General features: G+C 35.0%; 2 protein-coding genes across 2 annotated transcripts; both read right to left on the bottom strand.

Annotated features, from left to right (window-relative positions):
• Positions 1–4,283: 4,283 nt before the first annotated feature.
• Positions 4,284–4,793, bottom strand: LOC113278799 (keratinocyte proline-rich protein-like). Its single transcript, XM_026527544.1, has one exon. It carries the CDS (start codon positions 4,791–4,793, stop codon positions 4,284–4,286), a length of 510 nt encoding a protein of 169 aa, XP_026383329.1.
• Positions 4,794–5,945: 1,152 nt separating this feature from the next.
• On the bottom strand, positions 5,946–7,921 carry LOC113281065 (protein transport protein Sec61 subunit gamma-like). The gene is made up of 3 exons (XM_026529709.1): positions 7,703–7,921; positions 7,452–7,567; positions 5,946–6,250 (listed from the first exon to the last, which is right to left on the bottom strand). The coding sequence occupies exons 1-2, from the start codon at positions 7,794–7,796 to the stop codon at positions 7,452–7,454; spliced, it is 210 nt and encodes a 69-aa protein (XP_026385494.1). The 5' UTR covers positions 7,797–7,921; the 3' UTR covers positions 5,946–6,250.
• Positions 7,922–23,719: the final 15,798 nt, after the last annotated feature.

Here is a 23,719-nt window from a genome sequence, read left to right as displayed (position 1 = left end):
TCATCCCAACACTTTCTTGTGTCCTAGTTGCGTACTAGAGTCGATTCTCATTTAACCTAGGTTTTTCCAAAACCATATTAGGTTAACGACTTGAAGACTTCATTTGGAATTTGTGAAGCCAGATCCAACAATTTTCTCTGTAGTTGCGTATTCTGATCTTACTTGTTGTATCATATTGAGTACTATCTTCTCTAATATTTGCTCGAGATTTATCTCCTATAGGTGATATAAAAAGTAATCACAAAGTTCTTCGTCTCAGACTTTGTGGTTCCATAATAACTTCTTCTACTACCATATAGTTAAGTTATTGTGAGGTGATTGCTATCTCTAGGCTTCTCTTCAGGAGTATAAGACTGGATTATCAATTGGTTCATGTTCACCTTGATTTATCATAAGACGAAACAAAACTTCATAGGTAATTTTTTGGGAGACAGATTTATCTATCAGAATAGACTTATCTGTTGGAGACAGATTTGTTTATAAGTCTTCGACTTTGGGTCGTAGCAACTCTTAGTTGTGGGTGAGATCAGCTAAGGGAATCAAATGCGCAGAATCCGGAATGGTTCTAGAGGCGTAAGGAACGCGACTGTACCTTAATCGGTGTGATACTTGGTTAAGGATCAACTACATTCTAGTAGGATGTTAACTTGTAGTATGCGGCTTAATACAGTGTGGTGTTGAAAGATAGACTAGGTCCTGGGGTTTTTCTGCATTTGCGGTTTCCTCGTTAACAAAATTTCTGGTGTCTGTGTTATTTCTTTTTTGTATTATATTTGTTTATATAATTGAAATATCACAGGTTGTGTGTATTAAATCAGTTGATAAATCCGACCTTGTTTTTTGGATATAACTTTATTGACACTTGGGCATTGGTCTTTGGTACCGTCCAAGTTATTTCTCATATCAATCACGCTCACATATTTCTATTTGTTCGATTTGCTGATTGGATTGAGATAAAGTTCTTTGATATATCTCTCGATAGAGATCGTTGTTAAGTTGGTGCTCTCGGAAATATATTGGAGTTTAGTCCATACAGATTGCCGAATGAATTATTGGGTGTGGTTGTTATACCCCCCGCTTTTTCATACCTCTCATCTTTCCAACCAACACTATTTACACAAAGCTTGAGAGAAATGGTTTCACAAGATGGTTTTTCTCCCTTTGGTCTTGGAAGATGAAACTGGGATTTTTGAATGCTGACACTACTTTTTGATGTCTCCTAGTTGTATCTAGAGTCGCCCTCTTCCTAACACTTTTAGGATTTAACGACTACAAAGACTTCAAAGGGATTCGTGAATCCAGGTCCAGTTATCTTTCCTTGATAACTCGTGTATCTTGATCTTGATCGATTCTTGAGATACTCATTTATCAAGGTAGATAGATATCATCAAAGTTCTCTTGTCTCAAACTTTGATGATTCCACAAGTTTTATACTTGTGAGGTGAATAATAATCTAGGATTCACTTCGGGTTGCATAAGTTTGGATTTTGAGGTTAAGCTAGACTTTGTTTATTGCTATCGATTTCCACACCTTTTATCAAATTATTTGATTATAAAAGGAAATCATATATAGGATTAATTTGTGGGAGGAAGATTGGTTCAAAGTCTTCAATTGAGTTGAAACAATTCTTAGTTAGTGTGACGTCAGTTAAGGGAATAATTTGCGCGGAGTCCTGTTGGGATTCAAGAGGCGTAAGGAGCGCGACTGTACCTTAATAGGTGGGATACCTTTTAGGGCATACATTTCAGTCTGAAGTTAATTGGTAGTAGGCTAGTGTCTGTAGCGTCTTAATACAGTTTGGTGTTCAATCTGGACTAGTCTCAGGGTTTTTCTGCATTTACGGTTTCCTCGTTAACAAAAGTTCTGGTATCTGTTTTATTTCTTTTTTTGCATTATATTGTTTATCTTTATAATTGAACACATGTTCTACGTTGATCAATCATAGTAGTGACATGCGATCTAGTTTGTTGGATACGACGATTGATTCTTGGACATTGGTCTTTGGTACCGTCCAAATAATCTCTTTGTGATTAGATTCTCGGATTTGATCTTGTAAACGTTCTAATCGCGAGAGAGATATAAAACTCTAGATAATATTCCTTGATTGAGTTTAACTCTCAGAGTTGTATTGAGTGTGTCCATATAGATTGCCTACGAAAAAAGTGGTGGTGTATTTTTGTACCCCCGCGGTTTCAATTCGTATCAGAGCAGGCAAACACGCTAAGATAAGGCTATATGTGATTTCCATTCTGATCAAAGATCAAGGTGAGATAGGAAATCATTTGCAATAGACAAAGTCTAGAAAACCTCAAAATCTGGTACTTACGACTCCCGAAGATCATCCTAGAGTATTATTCACCTCACAAGTAAAACCTACTCAGATTTCAACAAAGAATCTTTATAGAGGAATATACCTGTGGAATCACGAAGTCTGAGACGAAGAAACTTTGCGATTTCTATCTATCTTTTCTGATCAGAGTGAGACTCAACAATCAGTAGCAAAGATCAGGATACACGAACTATCAAGATAAAGATAGTTGGACCTGGCTTCACGAATCTCTAAGTGAAGTCTTTTTAGTCGCTAAACCTCAAAAGGTTTAAAGGACAGGACAACTCTAGTTTACAACTAGGACAAACAAGAAAATTGTCGGGGATTCAAAGATCCCAGTTTCTTGAGGTTCTCCTTATATTGACTTTCAAAACAAAGGTTGCCTTAGATTGAAGCTAAGGTAGCTTTGGAATCAACAATCAATATCCAGCGTTAGATGAATCTTTGATTTGAGATTAACACAACAAAATATACACTCTGGTTAAGATGGACCATAACCGAACCGTGTACAATGACTTGTTCATGAAAGATTGGACGAAACTAGCCAGAAGAAATATAAGCTTAACTATTTTCATATAAGACTTTAAGACTTTAATATTGAGTCACAACCATAGGTTATAATGTGATCAAATATGTCTAGATATGTTTTTTAGAGAGTTGTTCAAATGCCGATTATCTCATAGAAATAATTTGATGTATCTGAAAATATTCGATAAGGTAAGTACGTGTACCTACTTCCAGTTCGTGAGTTATTTTGTCATGGTACGTGTACCGGGTTTATATACCCATAAGAAAAAAACGAGTTCAGGAGTTCACAGAACTTTTTCAGTATGCATACTCGGTATGTGTACCAACCTGACTTCAAGAGTTCACATAACTTTTTGGGTTTGTATATTTGGTATGTGTACCAAAAGTCGTTGCCGAACTATAACTACGCCGATACGTATACTGGGTACATGTACTGCTGCTCCGGACCTATAACAGTTGTGCCAATATGTAAGTTAGTACGTGTATTGTCATGTATCCAGATTTACAGTATGTCTATATCTCTCTAATAATCAATTTGAAACATTCTCGAATAACATCGATGACACATATCAATGTTCCAGGCTATTTTCAAATGATATACTTGAATCATAATTTAGGTCATAAACAATAAATTGTTCTTACCCAAATTCATCAAGTATGAACAAATGTTCTTAAGCTTAGTCAGCATATTTCGAGAATAATTAATCAAGATAAACTTGACTCAAAATTTTTGTTGTGCATGTAAAGTTCACTTTAGTCACGCGAGATAGTCTCATAGATAGAAAAGTGAAAACTTGAGTAATAGGTGGTTCAGTCTTCACTTACCTTTTGTTGATGAAGTTCTCCAAAAGTTTCGGTTGATTTTCGCCTTCAAACGGTAGAACACAGTGATGTTTGGTACTCAACTACACACTTATATCCCAATCCGAAACTTGACTAAATGTAGACTCGAAGATATAGCTTTGATCAACTAAATTTGACAATAAGTTATATATAGCAACACTTGTGAGTTCGACCGAGCAATGATCTTACAATTAAAAAAGTAAAATTGCAGAAGATAAAAACTGTCAACAGTAACAGCTTTATATAGTTCACCGGCTTACACATGTGCCAGTAACACAAGGACAGACTGAACACGTGTAATATTATTACAAGGACACACAAGTGAATGACACCTTTGTAACAAACATGAAAGTACTAAAAGCTAACTGTTGTTTTACTTAACAGCACCGCCGAAAAGACTTGGATATATCTTGGAGAGAAAGCATAGAAATAAAGTCATGGATTGTGTCCAAAGTTACAAAATACGGAGTACATTATTATTCGATTACAACTCGTACTGAAGATCTTACGTTAATGAAATTTTACCGTCCATTTATTCTCATACGTGTGCTTGTAGGTAACAAGAAAAATACATAGAATCATTTACTGTTGGCCGAAGCAGTCTGGAAAGTCATAACGACAAACACGTCCTAAAATCTTTCCAGTAGCAGGAGTTGTATGCATTTTAATTGCAGGGCTCGTCATAAACGGGCAAATGCATTGTGGCTGTGTTCTTATCGCGAGGCAACATAGACGAACTCCCCAACGAGTTGGACGGATCAACAACCCGAGACAGGGATAAAAGGCTCTAATATATCTGCAAGTGGCAGGAGCAGGCGAAGGTGTAGGAGAGGGACAAGGCCTTGGCGCAGGTGCAGGCTTGGGAGAAGGGGAGGGCTTGGGTGAAGGCTTGGGTGAAGGGGAGGGCTTGGGTGAAGGCTTAGGTGCAGGGGAGGGCTTTGGTGAAGGCTTGGGTGCAGGTGACGGAGCCGGGGAAGGCTTAAATGCAGGTGCAGTTTCTGGACCTTTACGCGCTACAGAAGCAGCCATGGAGAAAACATGGACTTCATGGACCACCAAAAGCAGGGAGATAAATACTGCTAGCTTATTCATCTTCGATTAGTATTCTGTAATCACTCGGGATCATAAAATATAAAAGAGATTGTGGAGCTAAATGAACATCTTCGTCCCCAATTTATAATAGATGGATGATATGTAGAGGACGCAAAAATACAAACTCCATTCCCTATGCGCATGAAGCACCTCTAGTTACCGTGATCAAACACTTCTCTTAGTTACCCTAGCATTAGAATTTCAAAAGAGTATGTTCCCCACACTGCTTTGGTTTTCCATTTGCTGCAACAGTGACAAACTTATATTACATTGGTGTCTAAAATGATTCATGAAGCTCCCCAAAAGAGAAGAACAAACAAAAGTAATTTTAGTAGAAAAAACAACTTTGTAATGATCCAATATAAGCTAGCAACCATATGTGATCTAGGGTGGAGCTGCTTCTGTCATAGTGTTTTGTTTTTACATACCAACTAATTAGAACGCTGTACGTATCAGCAAGTTGGATTCATGAGTAAAGAAGGTAGTTTGAGACAGGTAATTGGCTAGGTCTTATTTTAAAATTTGTAACGGCTCCATTACCTAGATTTATTCAGCTTTGGGTTAGTTACTAGTTGTTGCACGCCAATCTTGGTTGCATATCAAGAATGCAGGACCATCAATATTTTATAGAAGTTGAAGGCCGATGCAAGTGTGGGAGAAACAAGCATTCATTTAGTGTCCAGACTCCAGAATATTGCACATTTCTGATGTTCTCCAGCAATCAGGGCATCCAAAAGAAAGAGGCGTGAACATGCTGTCCATGAACCATGTTGTTACCTGTGGTCTGTCAGTAGCTAAGGAGTGGCAATGTTCCACCTTATTGGCTTACTCCGCCTAACGTGTTTTGATTTTTATTGCCATCATAATCTCTTGGAGGGGATCAATGACTCCTTTGATCAAAATTAAGATTTCCATTTCTTTATGATAGATTCATCAAAATTAAAGTCAACAAGAACGTTCTACTTGTATTTCGACAATGAGAACCACTCCAACTCTACATGTATTTTAGAACATACTGAAAGTTAACCTAGACATAGTCCCAATGAATTTACTAGAGAGGAAAAGCTCAGCTATTCATGGAATGGGTATTTATGTACCATGTTACTAGCTTCGCAGTTTATGCCATGGTCACAACCAGTGGAAGTTCAAAGGTGTTAAACAGTCCTGCACATTAAGACATTGCTGTGTATACCCATGGAACCCATACAGAAAACCAAAGACCCCTAACAGGATAAAGAAAAATGAGATAACTGAACTGAAAAGTAACATTGATTTTCAAAACTTAAAAAGTAAAAACATTTAATCCTGTCGTTAGATCCATTTTGCAGTTAAAGTGTGTACATTAAGATGAGCCAAAACAGGCAGGTGACATCCTTTTTCATTCCTTGCATGCTAACAGGAATCTAATAAACTGCTTCCTACCACTTTTGCAACGTTTCTCAACCTCAATGAAACTCCTGCAGTTACAAATCGATGAAACATAGTTGTTAGAATAACTTTCCAATATCTGGTATTCCCAAATTATATAGTGAATATGAGAGACTGATACTTTAACATGTTGATACACCCTTCACAATTAGACCTACCAATTGGTAACAGAAATTATAATATTCATCAGCATATTCAGCACCAAAACCAAATGTGACGCAAAAGCACGCGCCTGTTTCTTATTCTAATGCCGATGATTTGTAAAGACATGCAACCATCAAAATCATACCAATCAAAAGGAAGAAATAAACAACCCGGAAAGCATAATAACTAACAGAACAGGCAAAGTTGTTACCTTATTATGATCAACAAACCTCTTAACGGTCTCAAATTGGATTTTCAGATAACATAAATTGTTGGGTTAACGTTCATGTCAGTTGCAACACACCAGCTTTAGCTGTACTACATAATTCAACCTCCAATTATCCTCATAACAATATTAACAATACAAAAGCTTTTGAAAGAACTTTATTTATCACTATTCCTTGACTTACTATGATTGAAAACCTTGTTTGTATTCCTAACCTGTGCATACATCAGGTAATTCAACCTCCAAGCTATTATAATCCTCAACATAGTTGAAAACCTTGTTTGTATTCCTAACCTGTGCATACATTAGGTAATTCAACCTCCTATTATCCTAACCTGTGCATACAACATTAGGTAATTCAAGCTACTACTATAATCCTCAACATAGTGCCCCTCTATCAAGTTATTGTTAATGATAATAGTTGGTTTTACAAAGATTCTGAGGAACTCTGATCTCTATCCATATTCCTCAACTAATGTGGACATGGCATAGAACCCTTGTTTCTAATCCCTAGTCTATACATGCATTCATTCCTCCTATTCTCAAACCCAAAGAAGACCAATTCCTGGCATGCAAATATCTAAATTCATGTTTGTTAATTCCTACAAATCTGAAAATGAAAAATTCTTCATGCAACTGATTCATCAAACTTGTATTTACCATTTTACACAATGTCATAACATACAAATGGATTCATCAAAAAATAAAAATAAATTGAAAGTTCTAAAATGAATTCAATTAGCATAATCATCATCCTCATATTCTACCAAGATCAGATAAACAACACAAACTTCTCATACAGATCTCTGAATCTACAAACTCCATTAAAGAAAACGAGAAATTGAGCTGAAAAAATTTACCTAAACAGATCCTACGATGATATTGTTAATAGGAATAAAGATGAGCTTGACGAAAAACCCAACAAATCCCATCACAACGAATCCAATAGCAGTACGGAACGCCACCTTGGTAAATTCTACAAACACAAACATATAGAAAAAAATAAATAAATCCAGATCCATATTATTTCACAAATCACAACACAATTCTAACCAAAAATCATCAAAAAAATAAAAACAGATGAAAATTCAACCGATTTGATCTGATTTACCTTTGCGATCTGGTTTGTGACATCTCTTAACGAGACGAACACTGTCTTTAGCGAACTCTCTCAAAGGATCAACAGCTGAATCAATGGCTTCCATCTTTTCAAATGAATTTGGGAATTGATAAATGGATTCAGAGGATGGAAACCCTAGATCTGGAATAAAAACGAATACAGAAGAGAATGGAGAAAAAAAACCACGACGACTTCTTTATGACGAGAGTTTGTTATAAAAGAAGACGAAGAGGAAATATAGTAGCTGTGTTGACTAAAATGCCCTTCTTATTTTTAGTAAAGAACAAAAAAACGGTCGTGCCTGCTAGTTGTAGTCCACTACGGCTCTCCTTCGGTCAAGCCACCAAGGCAACCCCATTTGGAGAGTTTGATGGGTCCTGTGTGTGAATGCCGCATTTGATTAGTCGTCGTCAATCACGCGTCTGCGGACAGCCATGGTTATAAGTTCACAAGGGAAAATACCAAATTCCATGCACCATAAAGTGGGATAATATTTTGTCTTATATGAATTTGCGTACCATCTTCAAGAAATTCGTTATAGTTATGATTAGATGAATTAAAATCAGCATGTTCTATTTGATTCACCTAGTTATGGGGTTAAATAGGTATTGTTTGATATGCCAGCTATAAAGGATGACATATCAACACAAAGAAATTTCACCTAGTTATGGGGTTAAATAGGTATTGTTTGATATGCCAGCTATAAAGGATGACATATCAACACAAAGAAATTTCACCTAGTTATGGGGTTAAATAGGTATTGTTTGATATGCCAGCTATAAAGGATGACATATCAACACAAAGAAATTAAATCTTTTGTAAATGGATTCAGATGACATCTGAATCACACTTGATTTTAAATGTTATTCCATTCAAGTGGTGTTCTTTTTTGGCAAGATAAGTTAAGCTACAACCCTAACGCATACATGGAAAAATATGACCCAATGAAAAGGTGAGGATACCAAATACACCTCTATTTTTTGCATACATCTCTTTTTGTCAAGGCCTTGGGGTCTACCCTGTTATGATATATTGTCTTTGTGAACAATGTTAATCGAGGTATCGGTTTACTGGTAAAAGAACCAAAATCCATAAAACACAAACTGAATAATGTCTTGTCTTGTATGGATTTTCTACCCTTCTCAGTAAATTATGATCATTATTATCATCCATGGTCATTGTTTAGATGGACTAAAAACATCCTGGTGATCTATTTGATTCAGTCGGTGATGGTGTCGAATCAGTATTGTTTGTACGTCAATCATAAAGGGTGATACACCATCACAAGAACTTGAAAGACTGCATAAACTGATTCATATGGCATCTAGATCACATTTGGTTTCTGATGATCCCAATGAATGATCAAATGTATTATCTAATGGTAATTCCAAAATCAATTCGCCAAAGCATCATCTAGCTTCTTAATTTTACCAAATTTACATTTGTCCTTCACATTACTCTTACGTGGTGATATTGTTTTAATAATTTCTCACAGATATTATATTTTGATGGTACATAAATGAATGATAACTTCTGATATTACCAAGGTAGTCGATATCGGTTGTACTGACCGATATTACAGGTTTTATCGGATATCGGAAAGTACCTATACGATATAGAAAATATCGCCGATACGAAGACAGAACGATAAAAACGTTCGTATCGGCCGGTAACGACCGATATATCGGTTTTACATATACATTGATAATATCGTTCCAATATCATTTTAAATAAAGATAAAATCTATGAAAGAAAATTATACATTTCAGTACCATCTGTAGTAAAGATCTAGTAAACTAAACACGAACGAGTTAGGGCATTTTCTTTGTTTCGGAAAACAGATTGATCCATAAGTCGTTAATGGTGCGGCAAACTGATTGCCTTCTTTGTTTGAGAATTTTTCTGCAACCCTTAACTTGTCAGAGTGTCAGCATTAAGTTTTGATTGTGCATATGCAATTTCGAGGAAAGGGAGTTAATGAGAATGTATGTTACCTACCTTTTATTTTGGAAGTTTGGGAAATGTTTATGACTATTATTATATTTGATTATGATTTTTATAAATATTTGAAATTATAATTTTAATAATGTATAGCTGATAAGAACCGATAATATCTTTTATATAGGTGTATAAGACCCGCCCGATACGATACCGTATGCGATATTAACTATTTTGGGTGGAGTATTAGTTAAGTGGAAATCAATAAACATTGAGAATAACAAGAAAAGGCTTGATAGACATAACAAAAAATTTATATATTTTTGAGAAGCCAATTTGTAGCTTTTACGTGTTTTTATGTTATTGTCAAAGTATGACTCGAGTTCACTTCCAAATAAGAGAATTATTTTCCAGCGTTCCGTGTCTTTGAATTTTAAAAATATAATATTTAATTGAAAAATTAAAAATGTTTAACTTAAACAAAGAGGCGTAAATTGTTAAAAAGCAGAAGGAAACTAAAATAAGAAATACAACGCTAAAATGAAATTCTCCCCAGTTTAACAGATTTTTTCCAACCGAGTAAAGAATATTTTGCTATCTTAATGAAAAAGGTTAGAACAAGAGCAGAGACAAGTATAATTGGTATCGCGATGGAAGGAAACTTTCAAGAAGTCTGAAAACAATGATTTTTATCGTATTTTGAAATTGTAAAACAAGAAGAGATAAAATTTGTTTTCTTTCTAAGTGATCTTAATGCATACTGTAAGTAAATTGGGATAATGAAAATGTTTTATTGAGTATCTTGATTGATATATTGAAATAGCATAGACAAAGTAACTTTTAAAAGAATTTATAAATCCAGAAACACATGATTATTATTTTTTAAATAAGCAAAAATATATAACTTTTCTTTATTATGGACTTAGAAGAGGTTTTGCTAGGTAAAAGATTACACGTGATTAACATTATGATATATGAAGAAAGACATTGTAAGGGGGGCGAAAAAAAGCAACACTCTGAGTTTGTGGTGAGAATCTTCTCACGAATCAAGGGAGAGGAGTTAAAGAAAACAGAAATGTTTAAATCAATCAGATAACCATCCTCTTTGGTTATCAATATCCTTAATCATGAACAAACCAAACATTAGCCAATCTAACCAAAAATAAAAACAATGATAGAATTCATGATCCCAATAACTGTTGGAAATGAGCTCTAAGTTTGGAAAGAGTGAAGTATCAAACTTTAAGACCCTATGTAACCCATATAAAATACCAAGCTCGAAAGTATCTCTAAACAAATTTGCATTAAACCTCGTGTATGAAAAACCCTCCTGACAATACCTCCCGTATTTTTCTTGCCGTTGATGGCTTCTCAACAACATTGAGGACTCGAATCGGTGCCATCAAAGAATATCACGTAAAGAACAAAGATGATAAAACGATGATGCCTTGACATGATAATGTTTGTACCCAAAATTTATGAACAGATAGAAACTGTGTTAGAGCATTGCTCGGTCGAACTCGCATGTGTTGCTATCTCAAGCATGTTTGTCAATGTTAGTGATCAAAATTATATGTCTTGATTTCTAGTATACTTATGACTAAGTATCGGTATAGGATAGTTAAGAATAGTTGAGTTCCAGACTCCATGGCGACTATATTGCAAAGACGAAGAACTACTCAAGGAACCAGTTGAACTTCATCCGATCAAAAGGTATGTGGAGACTTGAACTCATCTTGTCACTCAAAAGTCTATCTACTCTATCTCCTACTCTTGAGACAAAAGTCGTATAAGTATGATAGTTTTCATACATACACATTTGCTATTTCGAGCCGAGTTTACTCGCCTATCTTTTTATCGAAATACGTGTTGGTAAGATTTTGCTTTAACCATCTTCATCTTTACCCGTGACGAAATTCATGATGACGTTTCAATCTTGAAAATAGCTTTGGTGACGATAGTCGATTCTTTATGTCTAACGACTGTTATAACATTATAGAAGAATGTTTCAATGATTGAAATGTAGAGTTGAGAATATGTAACCACCTATGGATGTAAGCATATAGTGTGTTCGCACATTAGTGTATAAATCCATGTGTCGGAAACCAATTGCGTGCATATGTGTGCATGCGGTATTGGTGAAGGAGACAGGTTGGGTACGCGTACCCGTACGCGTACTGGCGGAAATTCACGTCCGTAAAATTCTGCTGAGTTTGAAGTTTACGAACTCAAAAACCAGTCACCTTAGGTACGCGTATCGGTGGAACTTTTTTTCACCCGAAAAAGTCTGTTGAGTTTGGAAAATAAAACCAACTCAAAATCCGGTAGCTAAGGTACGCGTACCCAAGCTAGTTATTTCTCAAATCGGTAGTTCATTGACTTAAAACAATAAATTATAGGGAATGCAACCTTTGCAAACGGTGGGTATATTGTCCATGAATTGATTCAAATGAATCAAACCGATTCTGTTTCAGTTGTGTTTATGTATGAAGACATAATCAATTGAACAACTCTTGAACTAGTTCTTATGAGTCATTTGAACTAGTTATGATAAAGATTAATACGGTTAATATGAAAGCACTCATATGGCTAACCATTGGTCAACCATTTGTGAACCAACCAATGTACACATTTAGGTATGGTTACTCAAACCTAAATGAATACATATCATTTGTGTGTGACAAGCTAAGTTTCGATCTAACGGGTGAAAGATATTAGCTTGGATAAATCAGGCTTTTCATCTAACGGTGATTATTGAATGCTTTGTTACCAAGGTAACTTAGATTGCAAACCCTGATTTGAAAACTATATAAGGAGACGTCTAGCAACTGTGCAAAACTAATCCCCACACCTCCTGTGTGATACTAGTTGGTTTTCTAGAGCCGATTCTTCTTTAATCGTAGGTTTGTTCTCGAGACCCTGTCGATTAACGACTGAAAGACTTCATTGGGATTATGAAGCCAGACGAAACTACTTCTCTTGTAGTTGAGCGATCTAATCTTGCCATTTTCTATCGTACGAGTTCAATTGAATAATTGACTTGAGATTATATCTTTGATAGGGCAAGATAGAAAGAAATCACAAACATCTTCGTCTCATCGTTTGTGATTCCGCAATATCTAGTTTCGCTACCATACGATTTAGATTATTGTGAGAATATTTGATAATACTAGGTTGTTCTTCGAGAATATAAGTCTGGTTTATCAATTGGTTCTTGTTCACCTTGATTTTTATCAAAAGACAGAACAAAACTTTTAGGTTTATCTGTAGGAGATAGATTTATCTATCCTTGTAGACTTTTATATGTGATACAGATTTTTTTATTAAAGTCTTCGACTTTGGGTCGTAGCAACTCTTGGTTGTGAGTGAGATCAGCTAAGGGAATCAAGTGCGTGGTATCCTGCTGGGATCAGAGACGGAAGGAGCGCCAACTGTACCTTGAATCAGTGTGAGATTGATTAGGGTTAAACTACAGTCCAGACCGAAGTTAGTTTGTAGCAGGCTAGTGTATGTAACGGCTTAATAAAGTGTGGTGTTCAATCTGGACTAGGTCACGGGGTTTTTCTGCATTTGCAGTTTCCTCGTTAACAAAATTTCTGGTGTCTGTGTTATTTTTATTCCGCATTATATTTTGTTATATAATTGAAATATCACAGGTTGTGCGTTGTATCGATCAATAGTGAAATCCAACCTTTGGTTGTTGATTGGAAATTGATTGATCCTTGGATATTGGTCTTTGGTACCATCCAAGTTTATCTCTCTTGTATTTAATTGAGACTTTCATATTGCTTGAGTAAGATTTATATCAAGAGATAAAGATATTAACTCCTTGATATACTTTTTATTAAAATTGAATCTGACTGTCCAGTTGATTCTCTTAAAAGTATATTAGAGTTAGTCTATACAGATTGCTAACCGAAATATTGGGTGAGTTTGTTAGACCCCCGCATTTTCAAACTGGAATCTACTAAAATGGATCTATTAAACTCCGATCTAGAGTTCTTAGTAGGGGTAAATAATTTATTACACCTTCAACTACCAACTGTGGAAGTAGGGTTTCTCTTTTATTTATTGATGTAATATTTTTACTAAACTATCACAAAGTAGATAATTATAATTAAATTTGGTACACAATATCCAAATAATCATTCAAGAAATCAATATTCACTAATGATGCAACTAATTTGCACAAATTTTGAAATCCCGATATCGATAAGGATTGTATATAATGTTTTCTAGTGGTTTATTTATCGTTGAATAATAACATTTACCACAAATCGTCCATGTTTTTTATATCTCTAAATACATTAACTTTAAAATGAAAACATAAAAACTCAAACTTCTCATTTTTATTTCTTGTATGAAAACTAAATATATTTTGTACTAGTTTACGAGGTTGCGAACACATCATGTGTATATTGATTTCACAAGGTTATCCACATTATTTACTTTGAAAAAAATATTTTAATATTATCCACATTATAAAATACAAAATTGATTTCACAAGGTTGCGTTTACATGTTAAATCTTGGTGGATTAAGGGCCAATTAGAAGGAAGTGTATAGCCTCGTCTTCAAAAACAGATGAGGCGTATTTAAGGCATAATCAAGGGGTAAATTATTCACGTTGATGTTGTTGATAAACAAAATAAAATAAACAATAAATTCTTGAAAATAAAAAAGAAGCGATAAAAGAAGTTAAAGAAACTAAGAAAAAGTAATTTTATTGTTATGTATGTTTCATATACAATATGAAACTTATATTTAAATATGGTTAAGAACTCTATGATAACCAAGAAATAGAGAAATATAATTTAGACAACCAAGAAATATACGGAAACAATATTATCACTAAGACAAATAATATGTGTGTTAAATAAATATATTTTAAAGAAATAGAGAAAGATGTTAAAGAAACTTTAAGGATGTTACATCAATGAGAAGAATCATACTTAAAATGCAAATTTTAAATGGAAAAGTCAATATACTAATAGATAAACACCAACTCCAACAAAAATTAAATAATACTTATTATTGTTTTCGATGCATTAATATCCTGTTTAAACCATAAGAGGTTTACATTACTATTGCATGAAAATATGTATGAGATATTGTCCAAGTGACCTCAAATTTTATACTTATATATTGGTGCGTATTTTAGGTTTGCGACTGTATAGATTTGTTTTTTCGAAGTTTACAAATGTTTCATCATATTAACAAGTATTTCAACTTAACACTAATGTTCTTTTTCTTTTATTTATATATTGGAGATTGCTGAAACAATAGTTGCACCAGTATCTCCTAACGAATGGGGATGACCTAGACTCATTTTCACATGGATCCATTTCAGAGATGTGCAAAGTTATTTTAACAAATACCATAGTTTTGTCAATGAGAAGCAAAGTCTATGTGAGAAGTTGTAAATAAGAGATATACACAATAGATCCACTCAAAGGTCATAGTATGATTATCGGATCTTCTAGGATACTTGATACGACGTATAACTTTGATATTATATAGAAGTCTCCGTAACGCTTCATTGTTTGTACACCTAATTTTAAGAACATTCATAGCCTCTTCATTGTCACAACTAACCACAAAATATGAGTTCTTCTCCGAATTCACAGTGATATGCATTATCTCCATTCCTGACACCTCATCCGCACAAACTAATTCACCTCCTTTAAATTGATTATTATCTCCACCTCCGAATATTATTGTGTACGTCTTCCCCTAATATTTTTGATCATGTATCCAAAGCCATAGGGCCCAGTTTAAATTATCACCGTCGCATCTGCATTAGCAACATGTTGATGTAATCCAGGTGATTTCCACATCAATTCTACGAAATTTCTCTAGATCTTAAAGTGATTGTAGGAGCACTCCATTGGGTTTATACATTTCATCAGTCATATCTTGTTTTAATAGTGAAGTAAAACATTTAGTAGCACAAAGCAAGAGTAGTGTGGAGATTTTTAGGGAGTATTTCAAATGTTGTGGAAAATGAAATCCTAGAACTGAGTAAAGTAAGTTTTAGTATAAAAAGAAAAAAATTTAGAAGGGTTTTCAGCTTGATAATTACTGAACAATAATTTGTTTCTTATTTCCTCATGTTTCCCTCCAATAGTTATTTTTTCTTCCATACAATGAGTTATCGAAAGCACCAATACTGTATATCAGTAATAATTATCAAGTTGGATTTCCACTACAGACCTATATTTACCTATTTTATAATTTATATTTGTAATTAAACATTAGACATTGAAAAGAAATTAAGTTTTCAAATGATGAAAATATAATGTATATATAAGGACGTTAAAATTATATGTTTTTTTGTAATACTATTTTAAAGTTAAGAAAAGCCTATTGTTGAGAACCGGATGTTTACAAACATGGTACATAATATTGAAAGTTAAAGTGAAGCAACTTTAAAAAAAAAGTTAACATAAGCTAAAGAGTCTCAAAACCACAACCTGAAATCAATTAGTACATAACATTGTCTACAAAAGCAAACACATAATATACGTTAAAATGGATAAATCTCATTTATCATCTTCTTCTTCATTTTTCGGTTTCAGCATCATCAACTCATCTCACCTTCTTGTCAGCAACTTTTTTCAACTTCTCTTAAACAATATTTTATTTTAACTTCTCCTCGTTTGGACCAACATATATAGTTGTCATTTTCATCATAATATGGGTTTACTCCACTAAAGTCAGATTCCATGAATATAGTCTTGGATCATTGTTGATGGTGAATTTCCAACAAAGGCTAAAATCGTAAAATCATGATACTGGATGTTTCTTATTTTTTCTAAAGAACAAAAAAACGGTCGTGCCTGCTAGTTGTAGTCCACTACGGCTCTCCTTCGGTCAAGCCACCAAGGTAATCCCATTTGCAGAGTTTGATGGGTCATGTGTGTGAATGCCGCATTTGATTAGTCGTCGTCAACCACGCACAACCATGGTCGTAGGTGTTGGTTCTCAGCTTTTTCTAGGCTACCAACTAAAGTTTTGTACGAACCTATTGTTAAAAAATAATGCCCTTTGATAAAATTTTTTTTTCTTTTTGATAAAACTTGCCAACAATGCTAATTGAGGTACAACTTTACCTGGGAAAATACCGAAATTCTTACAACACAAACCAAGTTCACCGGGGAAAGTACCAAATTCCAAAAAACACAAACCAAGCGAGATAATGGTTGTCTTGTATAGTTTTTGTACCATTTTCAGTAAACTCGTATCCAGTTAGAAGCTACAGTCTTTATTTAGATGAATTGTAAGCAGCGTGTTCTACTTGATTCAGCTGGTTATAGGGTTGAACCGCTATTGTTTGATATGTCAGCTATAAAGGATGACATATCAGCATATGAAATTGAATATTTCCTAAATGGATTCAGATGACATCTGAATCACACTTGATTTTAAATGTGTTGTCTACTGGTCGTTCCAAAATTAATTGGTAAGTATCTCAAAGTATCACTAAGCTTCTTACCATATTTACATTCATCACTTACATTACTCTTAAATTATGATATTTTTGTAAATAATTTCTCATAAACGTTTCTCTTTGATGGTGTAGAAATAAACGATAACAATTTGAGATTACTCCTTTTGCATTGAGCAACAATAATTTTTGGCTCAAACTTATCCTAGTATTGTGTTCAAGTTGTTATTTTTTTTTTTCCAGATACTCTTGCTTTCCATCCAAATTTTATTTCCTAATGTTTTTCTACTCAAGTGGTATTCTTTTTTGGTAAGGTAAGTTAAGCTACACCCCTAATGCACACATGGAAAGGTATGGCACAATGAAAAGGTGAGGGTACCAAGTATAACGCCATTTTTTTTTGCATACTTCTCTTCTTGTCAAGGCCTTGGGGTCTACCAGTAACACCCCGTGTTTTTAGCATGGCGCATGCTGAAGGATGCGTCATGGCCTGAGATGAAGCTTCAGCCAAAGCTTATGTTGCGTAAAAAGTTAGCATTGGCCTAGGCCAATACACTGCCAAAATGACATATTGCGTGGGCATATTGGTCAAGGCCAATATGGCACCAAGAGAGTGTAAGCTGTAAACTATATTGGCCAAAGGACAATATGGCATCAAAGGATGTCTTAGGCCAGTTGGGTAGATGGCCTTGAGAAAAGTAGAGCCACAATGACGCATTACGCAAGTCATTAGCCTCAGGCCAGAGCAGGATGGCCTTGGAAATGTACAACCATCACGGCTGGACATAGGAGTAGCCTATGGGCCAAAGCCGGAAATACAGCCATCACGGCCCTTCACTGAACCTGGCTCGGGAAATGTTCAGCCATCATGTCCGGACATTGGAATTGGCTTGTGAGACAGAACTGAATGTACAACCATCACAGCTGTACATCGCATTTGGCCAAGGGTAGTCATGTGCAGCCATCACGGCCTTGGGAGTTGATAAATGATTTTTTTTCTCCCCTAATTTAAGTTGCAAAAATGTCAAGTTAACACATATAGGGAGGGGTAGTTGGTTGAAGGTGCATATGTGGAACATGCACCAAGTAAGCTTAATAGCTTAGCCAAAAGAGTATAAATGATGCTTATGCCTCGTCTATAGATGCGTAACCTTTCCAATGGAGCATATCAAGCATGGACATCACTATGCCATGCTGCTGACCAGATATGCATCACTTGGATGCATTTTTACGGAACGACCTATACGGACTAGGCCATTTCCATTATTGCTTGGCCACGACCTTACAAACGAGTTGGATTATTTTGCTTGTTCCTTCGAGGATGAACTACGGTATGTGATGGATCCCTTTAGAGTAGGGAAGGGTACGTAGGCAGGCGCAATGAGTTTCAGCATTGTCGGTCCAGCACTTTGTTGCTCATATCATCTAATTGTGAGATGATTGCGGCAGACGGACCTTTCATATCATCTGGCTCGGTAGCTTGAAGCAAGAGATGATTGTGTCCATACTTGATGAGTCTAGTTGCATGCCATTCACTGGATGCTATTACTGCCTATCAAGCTACAGAATGTTTGCATATGCACCAATTGCGAATTGGGCATGACCAAAAAAGTAAGCTACATCAATATGCAAGTTATCGGAGCTTGCATAAGCCTAAGGAAAGTGTGGCATGATCCTGATTGATGCACCCTTGGCAAGAGCAATGAAATTACATGCACTCAGCAATGCCTAAGCTAAGTAAAGTATATGAAATAGGATGTAACGGCTTATGCGCACGTTTAAGGCATGTCTTATGCCTAGAAAGGACTCAAAGGCGAGTGATGCCTGCAAGATGCATCGGCCATAGCCTCAATAGATTTAAACCCTTTGAAGAACAAGGGTAATTAAGTTGGAGCAATATGGAAGATAAGTTCGATGCATCATGCTCCACGAGCATGCTTGCAAGGGGAAATAAACGTGCATTTGCTTAGATTTAAGGCCCGAATTGTAGCATCATCATGGCGCATCGGGGAAGTTATGGCCTGTGCGCCCAGGCGCGCCAGGCGTAATTTCTGGTCCCTCACGCTACCCCTGTTATGATATATTGTCTTTGTGAACATTGTTAATCGAGGAATCCGTTTACCAGTAAAAGAACCAAAATCCATATAACACAAACTGGATAATGTCTTGTCTTGTATGGATTTTATAACCTCCTCAGTAAATTCTAACCCCTATTATCGTCCATGGTCATTGTTTAGATAGACTAAAAGTTTCCAGGTGATTAATTTGATTCAGCTGTTTATAGTGTCGAATAAGTATTGTTTGATATGTCAATCATAAAAGGTGATACATCAGCACAAGAACTTGAAAGAATGCATAAACGGATTCAGATGGCATCTGGATCACACTTGGTTTCGTATGATCCCAATGTATGATCAAATGTATTATCTAATGGCAATTCCAAAATCAATTCGCCAAAGCACCATCTAGCTTCTTAATTTTACCATATTTACATTCGTCCTTCACATTACTCTTCCGTGGTGATATTGCTTTAATAATTTCTCACAAATATTTATTTTGATGGTGCAGAAATGAATGGTAACTATCTGATATTACTTCTCTTATATTGAGCAACATTAAAAAAAAATCAAATTTATCCAACACTGTGTTCAAGTTGTTATTATTTTCAGATAATCTTGTTTGTCATCCCAACTTTAATTTCCAATGTTATTCCACTCAGGTAGTGTTCTTTTTTGGTAAGGTAAGTTAAGCTACAGCCCCAGTGCACACATGACACAATTTGACACAACACAAGCCTCGTAGCTTTAGTACAATAAGTAACATTTGAATGAGTTTCAGAATGGATGGAATAACATATATACTATTAGGAGATAAATAAGACTGTTGATTAGTTTAATATCTTTGGTTTGTTAGACTTTCTGTTTTGTGGTTTACTTTCTGTTAAAGATTTGTCTTGGTTAGATTTTTGTTAATAACCCTTAGGCTTCACTTTTTTCTCCCAATTTTTTTTTATGGAGGACTTAGGTGGCTTACAGTTTTCTTTGTGATTGAATCTACTTCTTATGATAATGGTCAGCTCTTTCTTTTTACTCAATTTAAACATATGACGGTACTACTACAAAAAAACATGCATGCTTTATTGCGAGCCCTGATGGTATTATTGTCTCAATCACAATTGGTGTTAAAGAATTGCTGGATTGAACCCACATGTGTTCATATGTTGTCATAACCCATTTTTAAATTATGGGCTATCGGATTGCAACATGATCGGTAATACCCGAAATGCATATATCTTATGTCTAGAAAACCTTTGATGGTTAGATGACAAGTGCATAATTTATAATATTTTAGTGTCCATTCCATACTTGTTTTAACTATATTTCTTAAATTTTTATGTTGTATTACTCTTGTTTTCTTTCTGAAAAAGCGGGGGTCTAACAACCTCACCCAATATTTCACTTAGCAATCTGTATGGACTAACTCCAATATACTTTTAAGAGAATCAAATAGACAGTCAAACTCAATCTTAATAAAAAGTATATCAAAGAGTTATATCTCAATCTTTCAATTCAATCCGCAATCAAACAAATACAATTTGCGAGCCTGATTGAATATGATAAAAATAACTTGAACGGTACCAAAAACCAATGTTCAAGGATCAATAAATTTCAATTAACAACCAAAGGTTGGATTTACCAATTGATCGATTCAATGCACAACCTGTGATATTTCAATTATATAACAAAATATAATGCGGAAAAGAAATAACACAGACACTAGAAGTTTTGTTAACGAGGAAACCGCAAATGCAGAAAAACCCCGGGACCTAGTCCAGATTTGAACGCCACACTGTATTAAGCCGCTACAAACACTAGCCTACTACAAAGCTAACTTCGGTCTGGAATGTAGTTGAACCTTAATCAATCTCATATTGATTCAAGGTACAGTCGCGTTCCTTACGTCTCTGATCCCAGCAGGATACTACGCAGTTGATTCCCTTAGCTGATCTCACCCACAACTAAGAGTTGCTACGACCCAAAGTCGAAGACTTGATAAACAAATCTGTATCACACAAAAACATATATTGAATAAATAAATCTGTCTCCCACAGATATACCTACGAGTTTTTGTTTCGTCTTTTGATAAATAAAGGTGAACAGGAACCAATTGATAACTCGGGCTTATATTCCCGAAGAACAACCTAGTATTATCAATCACCTCACAATAATCTTAATCGATTAACGAAACAAGATATCGTGGAATCACAAACGATGAGACGAAGGTGTTTGTGACTATTTTTCCATCTTGCCTATCGGAGAAATTAACCTCAAGCCAATCTTACGATTGTACTCAATCACGATAGAAAATAGCAAGATCAGATCACATAACTACAGAGAAAATAGTTGGGTCTGGCTTCACAATCCCAATGAAGTCTTTAAGTCGTTAACCTACAGGGTTTTGTGAAAAAACCTAAGGTTAAAGGAGAATAGACTCTAGCTTATACAACTATTATCACAGAGGAGGTGTCGGGATTAGGTTTCCCAGTTGCTAGAGTTCTCCTTTATATAGATTTCAAATCAGGGTTTGCAATCTAAGTTACCTTGGTAACAAAGCATTCAATATTTACCGTTAGATGAAAACCTGATTAGATTCAAGATAATATCTTTCAACCATTAGATCGAACTTAGCTTGTTATACACAAATGAAATGCACCTTCATTTAAGTTTGAGTAACCGTACATAAACGTGTACACCTAGTCGGTTCAACAATACTTAACCAATGGTTAGCCATATGAGCACTTTCATATCAACCTTATTCATCTTCACCATAACTAGTTCAAATGACTCAAATGAACTAGTTAGAGAGTTGTTCAATTGCTTAGATCTCATAGAAGTATACAAGACACAATTGAAGCAAAATCGATTTTGATTCATTAGAATCAATTCATGAACATTATATCCACGGTTTGCAAAGATTACATTCCTTATTATATAAATGTTTTAGTTCACGAACAAACCGATTTTAGAAAGTAACTTGCTTAAGTACGCATATTAAGTAACCGGATGAGTTTGTTTTTAACTTTCAAACTCCAGCAGAAATTCACGGACGTAAAACTTCCTGCTAGTATGCGTACGGGTACGCATACTTACCCGGATTCCAACAACCGCCAGTACGGGTACGCATACTTTAGGCTCCCGGTTTTGAACTTTTATACGAATGTGAGAACACACTATGTTTATATCCAAAAATGGTTACATGTTCTAAACTCTCATTTCAATCATTGAAACTTTCTTAGAGGATGTTATATAGTTGTTATTCACAAACTATTTTTCATCAAAGCAATTTTCAAGTTCTTGAAATAATCAACATGACTTTCGTCACGAGTAAAGATGAACTTGGCCAAAGTGAAAGCTTACCAAAATATATTTCGAGAAATAGATAAGCGAGATGAACTCGGCTCGAAATAGAAAATGTGTATGATCAAAGTCTATATAGCAATACGACTTTTGTCTCAAATAGGAGATAGAGTAGATAGACTTTTGAGTGATAGATAATATACGACTTATGTCTCAATATAGGAGATAGAGTAGAAATAGACTTTCCAAGTGAGAGATGAGTTTCAGTCTCCACATACCTTTTGTTGAAGAAGTTCCACAAGCTCCCCTTAGTAGTTCTTCGTCTTCAAATGATGAACGTCGTGAAGTCTAAGGCTCAACTATACAATTTATGTCCTAGTATGATACATTTATAAATAGGATAGAAATCAAGACTTATAGTTTTGATCACTAACATTGACAAACATGCTTGAGATAGCAACGCATGCGAGTTCGACCGAGCAGTCCTCTAACAGAAAAGTCATGCGTTAAAATAAGGAGAGACCAAAGCTTATGCTTTTAGAGCTTTTAAAAGCTCCTCTCCCCCCAACTTTTAAAAGTTGGGGAATTTTGGAAGTGCTTTGGGTTAAAAGCACTTTGAAAATATTTTACCAAACACTAATATGAAAAATAATTACTATACATATTTTTTTGGAAGCGCTTTATGAGAAATAAAATCATCACCAAAAATAATTACGGTGTTTATGATGAAACCACTGAACCAGACAATGAAGAAGATCTTAACGCCGCCAACAGGCGGGGATCAAAAGAAATGAAAAAATTGAGAGATGAAATCGTTAAAAGTTTAATGGGAGCTTAAAAGAAAATACATATGTGGTGAAATTAATAAAAAAATTTAACCAAAAATAAAAATTAGAGCCAATATTAAATAATTGTTTTATCTTAGTTTGTTTTTTTTTTTTATCCCGCAAGGTGGCTTCACATTAAAATGTTATGTCTATTTTAGTCATTTGCTACGAATACAATAACTGAATATTTTACCAAACACAATTTGATAACTTTTTTAGCTTTAGCTTTTAGTATATAGTTTACCAAACACCTAACTGTTTTTTTTACACAGCACAACAGAAAAGCGCTTCTGCAAAAGCCACAACATTACCAAACTAAGCCAAAAGCTACTCAGTGCTTTTAAAAGATGGAAAAACAGAAGCTGTGGATCCACATAATTTGGTTTAATTGATTCTCTATTTTAACCTTGTTATTTTATTATAAAGACAAGTTTTAGCCT

The sequence above is a fragment of the Papaver somniferum genome, chromosome 5, assembly GCF_003573695.1.
Source record: "Papaver somniferum cultivar HN1 chromosome 5, ASM357369v1, whole genome shotgun sequence".
In the NCBI taxonomy this organism is placed as follows: domain Eukaryota; kingdom Viridiplantae; phylum Streptophyta; class Magnoliopsida; order Ranunculales; family Papaveraceae; genus Papaver; species Papaver somniferum.
Note: the sequence above shows the minus strand (reverse complement) of the source record. Positions and strands in the feature narration are given on the sequence as shown.